This window comes from Macaca mulatta, chromosome 3, assembly GCF_049350105.2.
Source record: "Macaca mulatta isolate MMU2019108-1 chromosome 3, T2T-MMU8v2.0, whole genome shotgun sequence".
NCBI classification, from domain to species: Eukaryota; Metazoa; Chordata; class Mammalia; order Primates; family Cercopithecidae; genus Macaca; species Macaca mulatta.
The window spans coordinates 120,483,797-120,500,980 of NC_133408.1; the positions used below are offsets into that span (position 1 = coordinate 120,483,797).

Consider the following 17,184-nt stretch of genomic DNA (forward strand, 5'->3'; position numbering starts at 1 on the left):
TCTGAAGTTGGTAATTTGGGTCTTCTTTTTTTCCAGTCAGTATAGCTAAATGTTTGTCAACTTTAGTGATCTTTGCAAACTTTTAGTTACATTGACTTTTCTGTAACACTTTTCTGTTTCATTGGTTTTGCTTATTCTTCATTTTCTCATTCCTCTGCTTGTTTTTGCTCTGATTTGCTTTTCTTTTTCCAGTTTCTTAAGATGGAAACTTAAGTAATAAATGAGAAACTTTTCTCTTTTTCTGATATGTGGATTTAAAAGTGTAAATTTTCCTTGAAGCACTGCTTTAGCTGCATACATAAATTCTCAGTTGTGTTTTCATTTTCACTCAGCTGAAAATATTTAAAAATATCCTTGGGTTATTAGGAAAGTGTTGCTTAACTGTCAAATATTTAGGGTTTTCTAAGGTTTCTTTCTGTTATTCCGCAGTGACTGGGTGTTTTCTATCTATGCATGTCAGTTAGGTCAAGTTGATTGATAATATTGTTAACGTCTTCTATCACCTTGCTGATTCTCTAATTGGTTTCTGAATAATGGGATGCTGTCATATCATTTCTCATTTTACATTTTTTGCTTAATGTATTTTGAAAAGCAGATGTTAGATGCATATACCCTTATGATTGTTTTAAGTTCTTTTTGCACTAACCTTTTTATTATATGAAATGTTCCTATTTGTCTTCAGTAATCCTTCTTGTATTAAAGTCTACATTGCCTGATATTAATATATCTATTCCAGCTCTCTTATTGTTACTGTTTTATCTTTTCCCATCTTTTTGCTTTCAGTCTGTTTGGTTTTTAAAAAATATATATATTTTTAAATTTTTAAAAATTTTTAATTATTGTGGGTACATAGTAGGTATATATATTTATGGGGTACATGAGATATTTTGGCACAGGCATGCAATGCATAATAATCACATGAGAGTAAATTGGGTATCTATCCCCTCGAGCATTTATTCTTTATGTTACTAACAACCCACTTATACTCTTGTAGGTACTTTTAAATGTACAATGAATTACTACTGACTATAGTCCCACTGCTGTACTATCAAATACCAGGTCTTACTTACTCTTTCCAACTTTTTTCCCCATTAACCATTCCCAACTCCCCACGGCTCCCCACCCAACACTTCCCAACCTGTAGTAACCATCCTTCTATACTCTAGTTCCAAGAGTTCTATTGTTTTGATTTTTGTATCACATTAAATGACTGAGAATATGCAATGTTTGTCTTTCTGTGCCTGGCTTATTTCACTTAACATAATGACATCCATGTTGTTGGATGAAACTGGATGTCATTATGATAGGATCTCATTCTTTTCATGGCTGAATACTACTGCTTTGTCTGTAAGTACCACATTTTCTTTATCCATTGATCTGTTGATGACACTTAGGCTGCTTCCAAATCTTGGCTACTGTGAACAGTGCTACAACAAACATGGGAGTGCAGGTATCTCTTCAATATACTGATTCTCTTTCCGTTGGGTATGGATCCAGCAGTGGGACTGCTGGATCATATGGTAGCTCTATTTTTAAGTTTTTTAAAGAAACCTCCAAACTGTTCTCCATAGTGCTTGTACTAATTTACATCCCCATCAACAGAGTACAGAGGGTTCCCATTTCTCCACATTCTCAACAGCATTTGTTATTGCCTGACTTTTGGATAAAAGTCATCTTAACTGGAGTGAGATGATATCTCATTGCAGTTTTGATTTGCATTTCTCTAATAATCAATGATACTGAGCATCTTTTCATATGCCTGTTTGCCATTTCTATGTCATCTTTTGAGAAATGTCTAATCAAATCTATTGCCCATTTTAAAAATCATACTATTAGGTTTATTCATACAGAGTCCTTTGAGCTCCTTATTCTCATTATTAATGCCTTGTTAGGTGAGTAGTTTGCAAATATTTTCTCCCATTCTGTAGGATGTCTCTTCACATTGTTGATTGTTTGCTGTGCAGAAGCTTTCTAACTTGATGTTATCCCATTTTTCCATTTTTGCTTTGGTTGTCTGTGCTTGTGTGGTATTAGTCAAGAAATGTTTGCCCTGACCAATGTCCTGGAGAATTTCCCCAATGTTTTCTTGTAGTAGTTTCACAGTTTGAGGTCTTAGATTTAAGTCTTTAATATACCTGGATTTTATTTTTGTATAAGGTGAGAAAAAGGAGTCAGACTTCTTTCTCTGCATAGGGATATCCAGTTTTCCCAGCACCATGGATTGAAGTCTTTTTCCCAATGTATGTTCTTGGCACCTTTGTCAAAAATGAGCTCATTTTAGGTGTGTGAATTTGTTTCTGGATTCTCTACTCTGTTCCATTGGTCTATGGGTCTGCTTTTATGCCAGTGCCATGCTGTTTTGGTTACTATAGCTCTTCACTAGAATTTAAAGTCAGGTCATGTCATTCCTCCAGTTTTGTTCTTTTGACTTAGGACAGCTTTGGCTATTCTGGGTCTTTTGTGATTCCATACAAATTTTAGTTTTTTCATTTCTGTGAAGAATTTCATTGGTATTTTGATAGGAATTGCACTGAATCTAAGATTGCTTTGGGTAGAATAGACATTTGAACAATATTGATTCTTCCAATTAATGAACATAAAGTATCCTTCCATTTTTCGGTGTCCTCTTCAATTTCTTTCATCAGTGTTTCATACTTTTCATTGTAAAGATCTTTCATTTCTTTGAATAATTCCAAGGTATTTAATTTTATCTGTGTCTATTGTAAATGGGATTACTTTTTATTTCTCTTTATATTGTTCACTTTTAGAATACAGAAACACTACTGATTTTTGTATGTTGATTTTGTATTCTGCAACTTAACTGATTTTGTTTATGAGTTTTAATAGCTTTTTGATGGAGTCTTTGTTTGGGTTTTTCCAAATATAAGATTACATCATCCGAAACAAGGATAATTTGACTTTTTCCTTTCCAATTCAAATACCCTTTAATTCTCTTTTCTGATAACTCTACCTAAGACTTCCAGTACTATGTTGAATAACACTGGTGAAAGTGAACATCCTTCTTCTTTTTTTTTTTCCCATTCAGCACGATAATAGCTGTGGTTCTGTGATATATAGCTTTTATTATGTTGAGGTATGTTCTTTCTACAGCCAGTTTTTTGAGGGTTTTTAAAACGAAGGGATGCTGAACTTTAACAAATGTTTTTTTAGCATCAATTGAAATGATCATATGGCTTTTGTTCATTTTGTTGATATGATGTATCACATTAATTTGAGTTTGCTAAACCATTCTTGCATCCCTGGGATAATTCCAACTTAGACATGATGACATGATATTTGTAATGCATTGTTGAATTTGGTTTGCTAGTTATTCTGTGGAGGATATTTGCATCAATACTAATCAGATAAATTGCCCTATTGTTTTTACTTTTTTGATGTGTCTTTGTCTGTTTTTGGTGTCTGGGTAATACTAGTCTTGTAGAATGAGTCTGAAAGTATTCCATCTCCCTCCATTTTTTGGAAAAGCTTTAGTAGGTTTGGTACTGGGTGTTATTTTTTTTCTGAAATAATTTTTTTATTATTATTATACTTTAAATTCTAGGGTACATGTGCACAATGTGCAGGTTTGTTACATAGGTATACATGTGCCATGATTGTGTGCTGCACCCAATAACTTGTCATTTACATTAGGTATATCTCCTAATGCTATCCCTCCCCACTCCCCCCACCCCACGACAGGTCCCGGTATGTGATGTTCCCCTTCCTGTGTCCAAGTGTTCTCACTGTTCAATTCCCACCTATGAGTGAGAAAATGCTGTTTGGTTTTTTGTCCTTGTGATAGTTTGCTGAGAATGATGGATTCCAGCTTCATCCATGTCCCTGCAAAGGACATGAAGTCATCCTTTTTTATGGCTGCATAGTATTCCATGGTATATATGTGCCACATTTTCTTAATCCAGTCTATCATTGATGGACATTTGGGTTGGTTCCAAGTCTTTGCTATTGTGAACAGTGCCACAATAAACATACGTGTGCATGTGTCTTTATAGTAGCATGATTTATAATCCTTTGGGTAAATACCCAGTAATGGGATGGGCTGGGTCAAATGGTATTTCTAGTTCTAGATCCTTGAGGAATCGCCACACTGTCTTCCACAATGGTTGAACTAGTTTACGGTCCCACCAACAGTGTAAAAGTGCTCCTATTTCTCCACATCCTCTCCAGCAACTGTTGTTTCCTGACTTTTTAATGATTGCCATTCTAACTGGTGTGAGATAGCATCTCATTGTGGTTTTCATTCGCATTTCTCTGACGGCCACTGATGATTAGCATTTTTTCACGTGTCTGTTGGCTGCATAAATGTGTTCTTTTGACAAGTATCTGTTCATATCCTTTGCCTACTTTTTGATGGGGTTGTTTGTCTTATTCTTGTAAATTTGTTTGAGTTCTTTGTAGATTCTGGATATTAGCCCTTTGTCAGATGAGTAGATTGCAAAAATTTTCTCCCATTCTGTAGGTTGCCTGTTCGCTCTGATGGTAGTTTCTTTTGCTGTGCAGAAGCTCTTTAGTATAATTAGATCCCACTTGTCAATATTGACTTTTGTTGCCATTGCTTTTGGTGTTTTAGACATGAAGTCTTTGTCCATGCCTATGTCCTGAATGGTATTCCCTACGATTTATTCTAGCATTTTTATGGTTTCAGATCTAACATTTAAGTCTCTAATCCATCTTGAATTAATTTTTGTATAAGGAGTAAGGAAAGGATCCAGTTTCAGCTTTCTACATATGGCTAGCTAGTTTCCCCAGCACCATTTGTTAAATAGGGAATCCTTTCCCCATTTCTTGTTTTTGTCAGGTTTGTCAAAGATCAGATGGTTGTAGATGTGTGGTATTATTTCTGAGGGCTCTGTTCTGTTCCATTGGTCTATATTTCTGTTTTGGTACCAGTACCATGCTATTTTGGTTAATGTAGCCTTGTAGTATAGTTTGAAGTCAGGTAGCATGATGCCTCCAGCTTTGTTCTTTTGGCTTAGGATTGTCTTGGCAATGCGGGGCTCTTTTTCGGTTCCATATGAACTTTAAAGTAGTTTTTTTCCAATTCTGTGAAGAAAGTCATTGGTAGCTTGATGGGGATGGCATTTAATCTATAAATTACCCTGGGTAATATGGCCATTTTCATGATATTGATTCTTCCTATCCATGAGCATGGAATGTTTTCCCATTTGTTTGTGTCCTCTTTTATTTCCTTAAGCAGTGGTTTGTAGTTCTCCTTGAAGAGGTCCTTCACATCCCTTGTAAGTTGGATTCCTAGGTATTTTATTCTCTTTGAAGCAATTGTGAATGGGAGTTCATTCATGATTTGTCTCTCTGTCTGTTATTGGTGTATAAGAATGCTTGTGATTTTTGCACATTGATTTTGTATCCTGAGACTTTGCTGAAGTTGCTTACCAGCTTAAGGAGATTTTGGGCTGAGACAATGGGGTTTTCTAAATACACAATCATGTCATCTGCAAACAGGAACAATTTGGCTTTCTCTTTTCCTAATTGAATACCCTGTATTTCTTTCTCCTGCCTGATTGCCCTGGCCAGAACTTCCAACACTATGTTGAATAGGAGTCGTGAGAGAGGGCATCCTGTCTTGTGCCAGTTTTCAAGGGGAATGCTTCCAGTTGTTGCCCATTCAGTATGATATTGGCTGTCGGTTTGTCATAAATAGCTCTTAGTATTTTGAGATACATCCCATCAATACCAAATTCATTGAGAGTTTTTAGCATGAAGGGCTGTTGAATTTTGTCAGAGGCCTTTTCTGCATGTATTAAGATAATCATGTGGTTTTTGTCTTTTGTTCTGTTTATATGCTGGATTACATTTACTGATTTGCATATGTTGAACTAGCCTTGCATCCCAGGGATGAAGCCCACTTGATCATGGTGGATAAGCTTTTTGATGTGCTGCTGGATTCGGTTTGCCAGTATTTTATTGAGGATTTTATGAATCTGAGTGTTCCTGTATTGGGTGCATATATATTTAGGATAGTTAGCTCTTCTTGTTGAACTGATCCCTTTACCATTATGTAATGGCCTTCTTTGTCTCTTTTGATCTTTGTTGGTTTAAAGTCTGTTTTATCAGAGACTAGGATAGCAAATCCTGCCTTTTTTTGCTTTCCATTTGCTTGGCAGATCTTCCTCCACCCCTGTATTTTGAGCCTATGTGTGTCTCTGCATGTAAGATGGGGGTCTTCTGAATACAGCACAATGATGGGTCTTGACTCTTTATCCAATTTGCCAGTCTGTGTCTTTTAATTGGAGCATTTAGCCCATTTATATTTAAGGTTAATATTGTTATGTGTGAATTTGATCCTGTCTTTATGATGTTAGTTGGTTATTTTGCTCGTTAGTTGATGCAGTTTCTTCCTAGCATCGATGGTCTTTACAATTTGGCATGTTTTTGCAGTGGCTGGTACTGGTTGCCCCTTTCCATGTTTAGTGCTTCCTTCAGGAGCTCTTGTAGGGCAGGCCTGGTGGTGACAATATCTCTCAGCTTGTTGAGAGATGCTGGCATATAGTTCTTGTGCCATGGTTTTCCGCTCCACCAGGTTATTTAAGGACTTCTCTACACTGGTTATTCTAGGTAGCCATTTCATCTAATCTTTTTTCAAGGTTTTTAGCTTCTTTGCGATGGGTTCAAACTTCCTCCAATATCTCTTGCTTGTCTGTAAAGGATTTTATTTTTCCTTCACTTATGAAGCTTAGTTTGGCTGGATATGAAATTCCGGGTTGAAAAATCTTTTCTTTAAGAATGCTGAATATTGGCCCCCACTCTCTTCTGGCTTGTAGAGTTTCTGCCAAGAGATTCACTGTTAGTCTGATGGGCTTCCCTTTGTGGGTAACCCGACCTTTCTCTCTGGCTGCCCTTAACATTTTTTCCTTCATTTCAACTTTGGTGAATCTGACAATTATGTGTCTTGGAGTTGCTCTTCTTGAGGAGTATCTTTGTGGCTTTTCTGTATTTCCTGAATTTGAATGTTGGCTTGCCTTGCTAGGTTGGGGAAATCCTCCTGCATAATATCCTGCAGAGTGTTTTCCAACTTGGTTCCATTCTCCCTGTCATTTTCAGGTACACCAATCAGATATAGATCTGGTCTTTTCACATAGTACCATATTTCTTGGAGGCTCTGTTCGTTTCTTTTTACTCTTTTTTCTCTAAACTTCTCTTCTCGCTTCATTTCATTCATTTGATCTTCAATCACTGATACCCTTTCTTCCAGTTGATCTAATTGGCTACTGAAGCTTATGCATTTATCACGTAGTTCTCGTGCCATGGTTTTTAGCTCCATCAGGTCATTTAAGGTCTTCTCTACACTGGTTATTCTAGGTAGCCATTCATCTAATCTTTTTTCAAGATTTTTAGCTTCTTTGCAATGGGTTCAAACTTCCTCCTTTAGCTTGGAGACGTATGATTTTCTGAAGCTTTCTTCTCTCAACTCGTCAAAGTCATTCTCTGTCCAGCTTTATTCTGTTGCTGGTGAGGAGCTGTGTTCCTTTGGAGGGGGAGAGGTGGTCTGATTTTTAGAATTTTCAGCTTTTCTGCTCTGTTTTTTCCCCATCTTTGTGGTTTTATCTACCTTTGGTCTTTGATGATGGTGATGTACAGATGCGGTTTTGGTGTGGATGTCCTTCTGTTAGTTTTCCTTCTAACAGTCAGGACCCTCAGCTGCAGCTCTGTTGGAGTTTGCTTGAGGTCCACTCCAGACCCTGTTTGCCTGGGTATCAGCAGCGGAGGCTGCAGAACAGCGAATACTGCTGAACAGCAAATGTTGCTGCCTGATCACTTCTCTGGAAGCTTCATCTCAGAGGGGTACCCGGCCGTGTGTGGTGTCAGTCTGCCCCTACTGGGGGATGCCTCCCAGTTAGGCTACTGGGGGGGGTCAGGGACCCACATGAGGAGGCAGTCTGTCCATTCTCGGATCTCAAACTCCATCCTGGGAAAACCACTGCTCTCTTCAAAGCTGTCAGGGACATTTAAGTCTGCAGAGGTTTCTGCTGCCTTTTGTTCGGCTATGCCCTGCCCCCAGAGGTGGAGTCTACAGAGGCAGTCAGGTCTCCTTGAGCTGCGGTGGGCTCCACCCAGTTTGAGCTTCCCAGTCAATTTGTTTACCCACTCAAGCCTCAGCAATGGCAGGCGCCCCTCCCCTAGCCTCGCTGCCACCTTGCAGTTCAATCTCAGACTGCTATGCTAGCAATGAGCGAGGCTCCATGGGCATGGGATCCTCTAAGCCAGGCGTGGGATATACTCTCCTGGTGTGCCGTTTGCTAAGACCGTTGAAAACGCACAGTATTAGGGTGGGAGTGACCTGATTTTCCAGGTGCCGTCCGTCACAGCTTGCGCTTCCCAGGAAAGGGAATTCCCTGACTCCTTGCGCTTCCCAGGTGAGGTGATACCTCGCCCTGCTTCAGGTCACGCTCAGTGGGCTACACCCACTGTCCTGCACCCACTGTCCGACAAGCCCCAGTGAGATGAACCTGGCACCTCAGCTGGAAATGCAGAAATCATCTGTCTTCTGCTTCATTCATGCTGGGAGCTGTAGACTGGAGCTATTCCTATTCGGCCATCTTGGAATCGCGCTGGTACTAGGTGTTCCTTAAATGTTTGGTAGAATTCAGCAGTGAAGCCATTGGGTCCCAGGCTTCTCTTTACTGGGAGACTTTTTAATCTGGGTTCAATCTCTTTACTTGTTATTGGTCTATTTGGGCTTTGGATTTCTTCATGAGTCTGTCTTGGTAGGTTATACGTGTCTGGGAATTTATTCATTTCTTATAGATATTCCAATTTATTGGCATATAGTTGCTCAAAGTAGCCACTAACGATCTTCTGAATTTCTGTGGTATCAGCTGTAAAGTCTTCTTTTTCACCTCTGATTTATTTGGGTATTCTTTTTTCTCTTGGTTATCTTGGCTAAATGTTTGTCAATTTTATCTTTTCAAAAAACTAACTTTTAATTTCAATGCTCTTTGTGGTGTTTTCTTCATTTCAAATCCATTTTATTTCAGCTCTGATCTTTATTATTTCTTTTCTTATACTAATTTTCAGTTTGATTTGCTCTTGCTTTTGCTGCGTCTTAAGATGCATTGTTAGGTTATTTATTTGAAGTTTTTCTTCTTTTTTGATGTAGGCACTTAGAGCTATAAATTTCCCTCTTAGTGCTCTTTTTGCTATATCCCATAGATTTTGGTATGTTGTGTTTCCATTATCATTTGTTTCAAGAAGTTTTTCAATTTCCTCCTTCATTTCTTCATTGACTCACTGGTCATTCAGGAGCCTATTGTTTAATTTCCATGTGCCTGTATAGTTTCCAAAATTCTCCTTGTTATTTTGTAGTTTTATTCCACTGTGGTCAGAGAGGATTCCTGGTATTATTTCAATTTTTTTTGAATGTTTTAAGATATCTTTATGACCTAATATGTGGTCTGTCTTTGAGAATGATCCATGTGATGAGGAGGAAAATTTGTGTTCTGAGGCTGTTGGATGAAATGTTCTGTAAATATCTATTAGGTCTATTTGTTCTACAGTGCAGATTAAGCCCAATGTTTCCTTGCTGATTTTCTGTCTAGGAGATCTGTCTAACACTGAAAGTAGGGTGTTGACGTCTCCAGCTATTATTATACTGGGGTCTATCTTCCTTTTTAGTTCTAATAATATTTGCTTTATATTTATATCTGGGTGCTCCAGTGTTGAGTACATATATACTTACAATCATTATATCCTCTTGCTGAATTGGCCCCTTTATAATGACCTTGTCTTTTCTTACAGTTTTTGACTCTAAATCTATTTTGCCTGATACAAGCATAGCAACTCCTGCTCTTTTTTGGTTTCCACTGGCATGGCATATCTTTCCATCCTTTTAGTTTTAGTCTACGTTTATCTTTATAGGTGAAGTGTGTTTCTTGTAGACAATAGATCATTGGGTCTCTTTTTTCTTTTTTTCATCCATTCAGCCACTCAATATCTTTTGTTTGGAGAGTTTAGTCCATTTACATTCCATTTTATTACAGATAAGTATGAACTTACTCCTGCCATTTTATTATTTGTTTTTTTGGTCTTCACTTTCTTCCTTCTTTCCACCCTTCTTGTCTTCCTTTTGGTCATTTTTTTCTGGTGGTATGCTTTCTTCCTTTTATTTTTGAGACAGGGCTTCACTCTGTTACCCAGGCAGGAGTACAGTGGTGTGATCTTGACTCACTGCAACCTCCACCTCCCAGGCTCAAGAGATTCTTGTGCCTCAGCCTCCCCAGTAGCTGGGACTACAGGTGTGTGCCACCACACCCGGCTAATTTTTGTATTTTTAGTAGAGACAGAGTTTCACTATGTTGGCCAGGCTGATATCAAACTCCTGACCTCAAGGGATCTGCTTGTCTTGGCCTCCCAAGATGCTGGGCTTACAGGCGTGAGTTTCCTCAAAATAGCTACTTTGAATTCTCTCTTAAAGGTTATATGTCTCTATTTCTCTAGGACTGGTCCCTGGTGCCTGGTTCATTTGGTGAGGTCATGTTTTCCTGGATGGTGCTAATTATTGTAGATGTTCCTCAGTGTCTGGGCATTGAAGAGTTAGGTATTTATTGTAGTCTCCACAGTCTGGGCTTATTTGTGCCTGCCCTTCTTGGGAAGGCTTTCCAAGTATTCAGAGAAACTTGGGCCCCAAGCCCAAAAAAACTGTGTTTTTTGCAGATTTGTAGAGGTATAACTACCACCTTGGAGGTCTTGAAAAAGATCTGGGAGAATTCTTGATTACCAGACAAAGACTGTTGTTCTCTTCCTTTACTTTCTCCTCAGCAAATAGGGGGTGTCTGTCTGTCTGTCTCTCTCTCTCTCTCTTTAAAGCTTGCCAATAAAAAGTTCTGACTGCTGCAATGGGCGATTCTCCCCTGGCTAAGGTTAGTCCAAATGCTCCCTCCATGCACAGGCACTGGCTGAGGCCAGTATGACTTTATTCTTCACTGTGGTACGACAGTACTGAGTTCAGTGCAAAGTTCCCCAATCGCTGTGCTCTTCTTCCTCAAAGTGCACAGATTCTCTCTGTGCTCCACACAGTTGCTGCCAGGGGATGGAGGAGTAACATCAGCAATTCAAGAGTGTCTCTCCTGGCCTACTCAATGCCTCTTTTGGTGCTATGAACTTAAAACTCAGTACTGTGATTGCTCACCTGATTTTAGGTTCTTGTGAATGGTGTTTTTCTCTGTGCAGATAGTTGTTAACATTTGGTACTTCAGTGGGGGGTGCGAGGGATGAACGGTGTAGGCTTCTATTCCTGTGTCACAACTTTGTTTACTTATTCTTCCTTTCCTGCTTTGTGATATTTTTTAGTATGCTATTTTAATTCCTCTTTTTTTTAATTTAAATTTTTGGAGTTATCTTCTTAATAACTTAGCAACTGCTCTAGGGATTATGTGTCTTAATTTATCACAATCTACATCACAATAATACTTAATTTCAGTCAAATAGAAACTACAATATACGTCCTTTTCCTAACTCCTCCTTTGTGCTATTATTATATATATTTCATGTACATCCTATAAATCCAACAAAACAATGTTGAAAACTCCTTTATATTTACCACATATTCACTATTCCCAGCACTCTTCAATTGTTCCTATGGATACAAATTATTATCTAGTGTTACTTCCTTTCAGTCTGAAGATTTGCTTTAGAATTTCTTATAACACAGTCTGATAGGGAGAAATTATCTCAAGTTTTACCTGGGAATGCCATTTTTTCACCTTCACTTTGGAAGACTAGTTTTGCTGGATATTGAATACCTACCTGGTTGACAGTTTTTGGTTTACTTTTTTTCTTTCAGCACTTTGAATGCATCAGGCCTCATGGTCCCCCCATCACTTCTGATTTTAAAGTCAGCTGTTAAAGCTATTAGTGGTCCCCCATGTCTGATGACTCATTTTCTTTTTCTTATGGTTCCCTTTGTGTTTTCCTAGTTGTGGTTACTTAAACTTCATCAATCTGTAGATTGTTTTTCATCAAATTTGGAAAGTTCTCTGTCAGTATTTCTTTGATTGTTTTTCTCTGCTCTGTCCCTTCTCTCCTTCAACTTTAATCTCTTTTTTCCTTTCCATTCTTCAGAGTATATAAATTCTATTGACTTATCTTCTAATTCATCGATTCTTCTGCCATGGCAAATCTATTGTCAAGCCCATCTAACATTTTTATATTTAGTGATTGCCTTTTTTAACTCTAGAATTTTGTTTCCTTCTTTTTTTAGAATGACTATCTCTTTGTGAAAATACTTTTTTTATTTTTTACTTTTTTTGAGACGGCATCTCGCTCTGTCACCCAGGGTGGAGTGCAGTGGTGCGATCTCGGCTCACTGCAATCTCTGCCTCCCAGGTTCAAGCAATTCTCCTGCCTCAGTCTCCTGAGTAGCTGGGACTATAGGCGTGTGCCACGGGGTTTCACTGTGTTAGCCAGGATGGCCTCAATCTTCTGACTTCATGATCCACCCACCTTGGCCTCCCAAAGTGCTGGGATTACAGGCGTAAGCCACCATGTCCGGCCTGTGAAAATTCTTTATTCATTGAGTCCTTGTAGTCCTACTTTCCCTTTAATCATTTAATCATGGTTTCCTTTATTTCTTTGATGTCTTTGTCTGCTAAATACATTACAAAACACATACAGTTTCTATTGACTGCTTTATTTTCCTGAGTATGTGCCATACTTTATTATAAAAACACATATAGTTTCTACTGACTGCTTTATTTTCCTATGTGCCATACTTTTTTGTTTCTTTGTATATCTCAAAACTTTTTGCTGAATGCTAGATATTTCAGATAATATAGCAACTCCAGATTCTGATTTTCTCCCGAGAGTTGTTGTCTACTTGTTGTTTCTTAATGGTCTACAAGTCTGTTTCTCCCGCAATGTGTGACGGCTTATGTCTCTATTATTTTTTGCCTGACTTCTTAAGACCTTTTAAAGCAGGTCTCCAGTGTTCACCATAGTGTTTGGCCAAAGACTGTACATTCTGTTCAAACATCTCAAGCCAATAAGGGTTCTATTTCCTACTGATAGGATTTGTTTGTGGACAGAGGACAGCATTTGAAATTCAGGTTTTTTACAAGTCTTCCCTGGTTTTATTTCCAGTAGCCCACTTGAATTTCCTCTGCACCTGTTCCTAGGCTGTTCTGGCCAGGAACACATCAGTGGCCTGGGCCCACTCTGTTCTCTGCTGTGCATGTCCACAGCCTCCAGTCAACCTGGGATATGTGGGGAATTTATCAAGCTCCCACTACTGTCTTACCTCTCAAAACTCTCTATTAAACTCAACTAGTCCATGAGCCTACTGCTGGCCTCAAACTGGACTACAATCTTAGACTAATAAAGTTGTTGGCTCTCTCTGTTTACTTGCCACAAAGATCACCATTTTAACCTACAATGCTCCAAAGCAAGCGATTTCTCTACAACAGTGGAAGCAAAGCTGCTGGTTTTCATCCTGATTGAAATGCTATGCAACAGAGCTAAGGAGAAGGAAAAGGAGAAAAGGAGTAGCACCAGATCACGAATTTGTGCTATTCCTACCCTATGTTCATTAGTTTTCATGAATAAAGCTTCTTAGTTTGTTTGGTAAAGTAGTCAAACAGTTGTTTTGACAGTTTTGTCCAGCTTTATGGTTGCCTTCTGTGGAAAACAAATGTTCTCACTGAATCAGTCATTCCTTTTTAATAGTGTATGTCATCTATTACTGAAATCCAGTTATCGTTCAATTAAAAATCCAACAAAAGAGTCATTAAAAACTCTTTCATATTTACCCACATATTTACTATTCCCAGCACTCTTCAATTCTTCCTATGGATTCAAATTAATATCTGGCATTACTTCCATTCAGTCTAATGATTAGTAAATCTTGGTGATAACACTAAGATTGTATTTAACTCTGAGATAAAAATACAAGTTCACTTTTTTGTTATTCATATGCTATACAGAGATATGTAGTTACAGTAAGCTAGAGATATTAGACTTAGTTTCATTTATTTTTTGTTGCTGCTGCAGAAAACTGATTTTTTGCATACATGTATGGTAGGCAGAAGGAGCTGAGTAGGTCTCTACATCCATACTATAAAGAAGCTGCTAAAATGTAATACAATCATAAGTAAAATCATGCTAATAAACTATATCTATGCAGTCCAGACACCACAGTATGTAAGGGATACTGATAACCTATAGTATATAAAATTATACAAAGAGGCCTGGAAACTGGTATATGAAAAAAGTTTTGAGAGAAATGTAAATGTTTACTCTGGAGAAAAAAAATGACTTACTGTTGGCCTTTAAAAGACTTAGACTTACTCAATATTGATCCAGAGGGCAAAGTCAAAACTAAGTTATCTAATTCTAAGTTCAATATATAAGAGAACATATTTAACAACTTAAAACAATTAAACTGGCTCTTTTTATAAAGTAATGAGTTTCCCTCACTAAGAATGATCATGGCCTGGTGTGGTGGCTCATGCTTGTAGTCCCAGCACGTTGGGAGGCCGAGGTGGGCGGATCGCTTGAGGTCAGGAGTTTGAGACTAGCCTGCCCAATATGGCAAAACCCCGTCTCCACTAAAAATGCAAAAATTAGCTGGGCATGGTGGCACATATCTGTAATCCCAGCTACTCGGGTGGCTGAGGCAGGAGAATCACTTGAACCCGGGAGGCAGAAGCTGCAGTGAGCCAAGACTGTGCCACTGTACTCCAGCCTGGGTGACAGAGTAAGATTCCACCTTGAAACAAAAAAAAAAAGAATAACAGAGATTCGACGACCATCTTTTAAGGAGCATTTATGTAGAAGATAGACTAGATGACCTTTCAATTCTAAGTTTCTGTAATTTATAAAAACAAATAAAAAAGAATTTAGATGGATAAAACTATCAGGAAAAATAATCCAAAATATACATCAAGATATGACACCTCAGGTTATTCATAATAAATAAGGAAATGGGTCATAGAAACTAAGTTTCTAAGAAGCATGGATTACTGTTGGGTTCCAAAGGGCAACAATATATTGGATGTCATTAAAAAGCTATTAGATCGCGCCTGTAATCCCAGCACTTTGGGAGGCCGAGGAGGGCAGATCACGAGGTCAGAAGATCACGACCATCCTGGCTATCATGGTGAAACCCCGTCTCTACTAAAAATACAAAAAATTAGCCAGGTGTGGTGGTGGGTGCCTATAGTCCCAGCTACTTGCGAGGCTGAGGCAAGAGAATGGCATGAACCTGGGAGGTGGAGCTTGCAGTAAGCCAAGATGGCGTCACTGCATTCCAGCCTGGGCGACAAAGCAAGACTCTGTCTCAAAAAAAAAAAAGCTATTAGAAACAGAAAACACTGTCCTACCATTGTACAAAGCTATATAGCCTATAGCTCTGGTTGCTACAACTCAAAAACAAGCAAGCTGAAGAGAGAACAAAAGATAACTAAAATGAACAAGATAGAGAGTATTACATAAAATTAGACTTCACTCTGGAAAGGCTAAAGCTGACTGAGAGCATAACAAATATTTAGAAATGACACAAAATACACAAATAAGGTAAATTTAGACTTGTTCACCAAAATGTAGAATGCAACCTACCTAACTAGAATTTGTACTAACCTTACAAATACCTTAGAATTTATCCTAACCTTACCCTAGAATTTGTCCTAACCTTACTGAAAGAGGTAAGGTTAGGATAAATTTTAAAAGTGTCATTACATTCAGGAAATACTAAGGTAATCTCCTAGGACCAAAACAGGTTACAGACGGAAAACAAAAATAACTTACCTCTTTTAGTTGATCAGCACTCCCCCATGATGCAGAACGCTGATGTGACCTCTTTTCTGCACCCTCTTCTGCCCAACAGCTAGGTGTCTTTAAAAAAAAAAAAATATATATATATATATATATATGAAATTTTATCTCTACTTCCTAATCTCAAGCAACTGAAACATATTTCACATTCTTAGCACATACCAGTTAGAGAACTATACTGAAATCCTTTAAATGCTAAGAGTTTCGTGACCCTGTGAAATGTTTAAAATATTCTGCCATCTTCTGAATTATATATGCTCAAAGATGTCTCTGAGTCATCTTAATTAAAACGTTTGATATCTTCACATCAATAACATTAATAACTTAATTATAAAATTCAAAGGGAATTGTAAAGATACGTGTATTGGTGTTTTTAAAGAGAACAGCCAAACTAAATATGAAATGGTATTTCCACTAAATTTGACAGAGGTAAAATGAATGAAAGTATCTCAAAAACAGTAGTATTAAGAATGACCTATATTCAAATATTTAGCTAGAGGGCTGACTGTACTACTTTTTCTGTACTTGGGGAAGAGTAAGTATTAGTATCTTTTTTGAAAAATATCAGGCATCTTTATATAAAAAACAAAGTTATTATAAAGGTGAAAAAGATTAAAAATAGTAAAACATAAGCTAAATAAACAGAATATAAACTAAAGTAACACATATTCTAAAAAACCTGAACTGTATGTCAGAAAACATAATCATTTTTATCTAAAATATGATTTTCAGTTATTTAGCCATTAATATATACCTCAAATGTAAGACAAACCACTAAATCCCAAATAATGCCATACAGTGGTAAGACCATTTAATAGTCATATTAAAAAATTAAACAATAGGCTGGGCACAGCGGCTCACGCCTGTAATCCCAACATTTCGGAGGCCAAGGCGGGTGGATCACCTGAGGTCAGGAGTTTGAGACCAGCCTGACCAACATGGTGAAACCCCATCTCTAAAAAATTAGTTGGGCCTGGTGGCGGGCGCCTATAATCTCAGCTACTTGGGAGGCTGAGACGGGAGAATCACTTGAACCCGGGAGGCAGAGGCTGCAGTGAGCCAAGATGACACCATTGCACTCCAGCCCAGGTGACGAGAGTGAAACTCTGTCTCAAAAAAAAAAAAAAATTAAACAATATTAAAATATCATCTTTAATATATGAGAAGACTCTTGTGTAATGTAAATTAGAAAGGATTAAAAACCACTACTTAAAGGGCAATGATTGTCACAGTAACTATATACAGCTTTAAAAATTATTTTTCATTACATGCTTTTTCATTACATGCTGAAAAAGGTATCATTTATATTAAGGCTATACTTGTGACTACATAATATATAAGTTCTTATGAAGAAGTCATCAGTTCTATTTTATACAGTTCAAAATG

At 37.8% G+C, this 17,184-nt stretch overlaps 1 protein-coding gene across 7 annotated transcripts in view; it reads right to left on the minus strand.

Annotated features, from left to right (window-relative positions):
• GLCCI1 (glucocorticoid induced 1) overlaps positions 1 to 17,184 on the minus strand; it is a 128,833-nt gene that overhangs the window by 55,890 nt on the left and 55,759 nt on the right. For all 7 annotated transcript variants that reach the window (XM_077997017.1, XM_015134020.3, XM_015134019.3 and 4 more), the window contains one exon: positions 15,772 to 15,858. In XM_077997017.1, the coding sequence (XP_077853143.1) occupies positions 15,772 to 15,858 (87 nt within the window). The remainder of the gene's footprint in view (positions 1 to 15,771; positions 15,859 to 17,184) is intronic.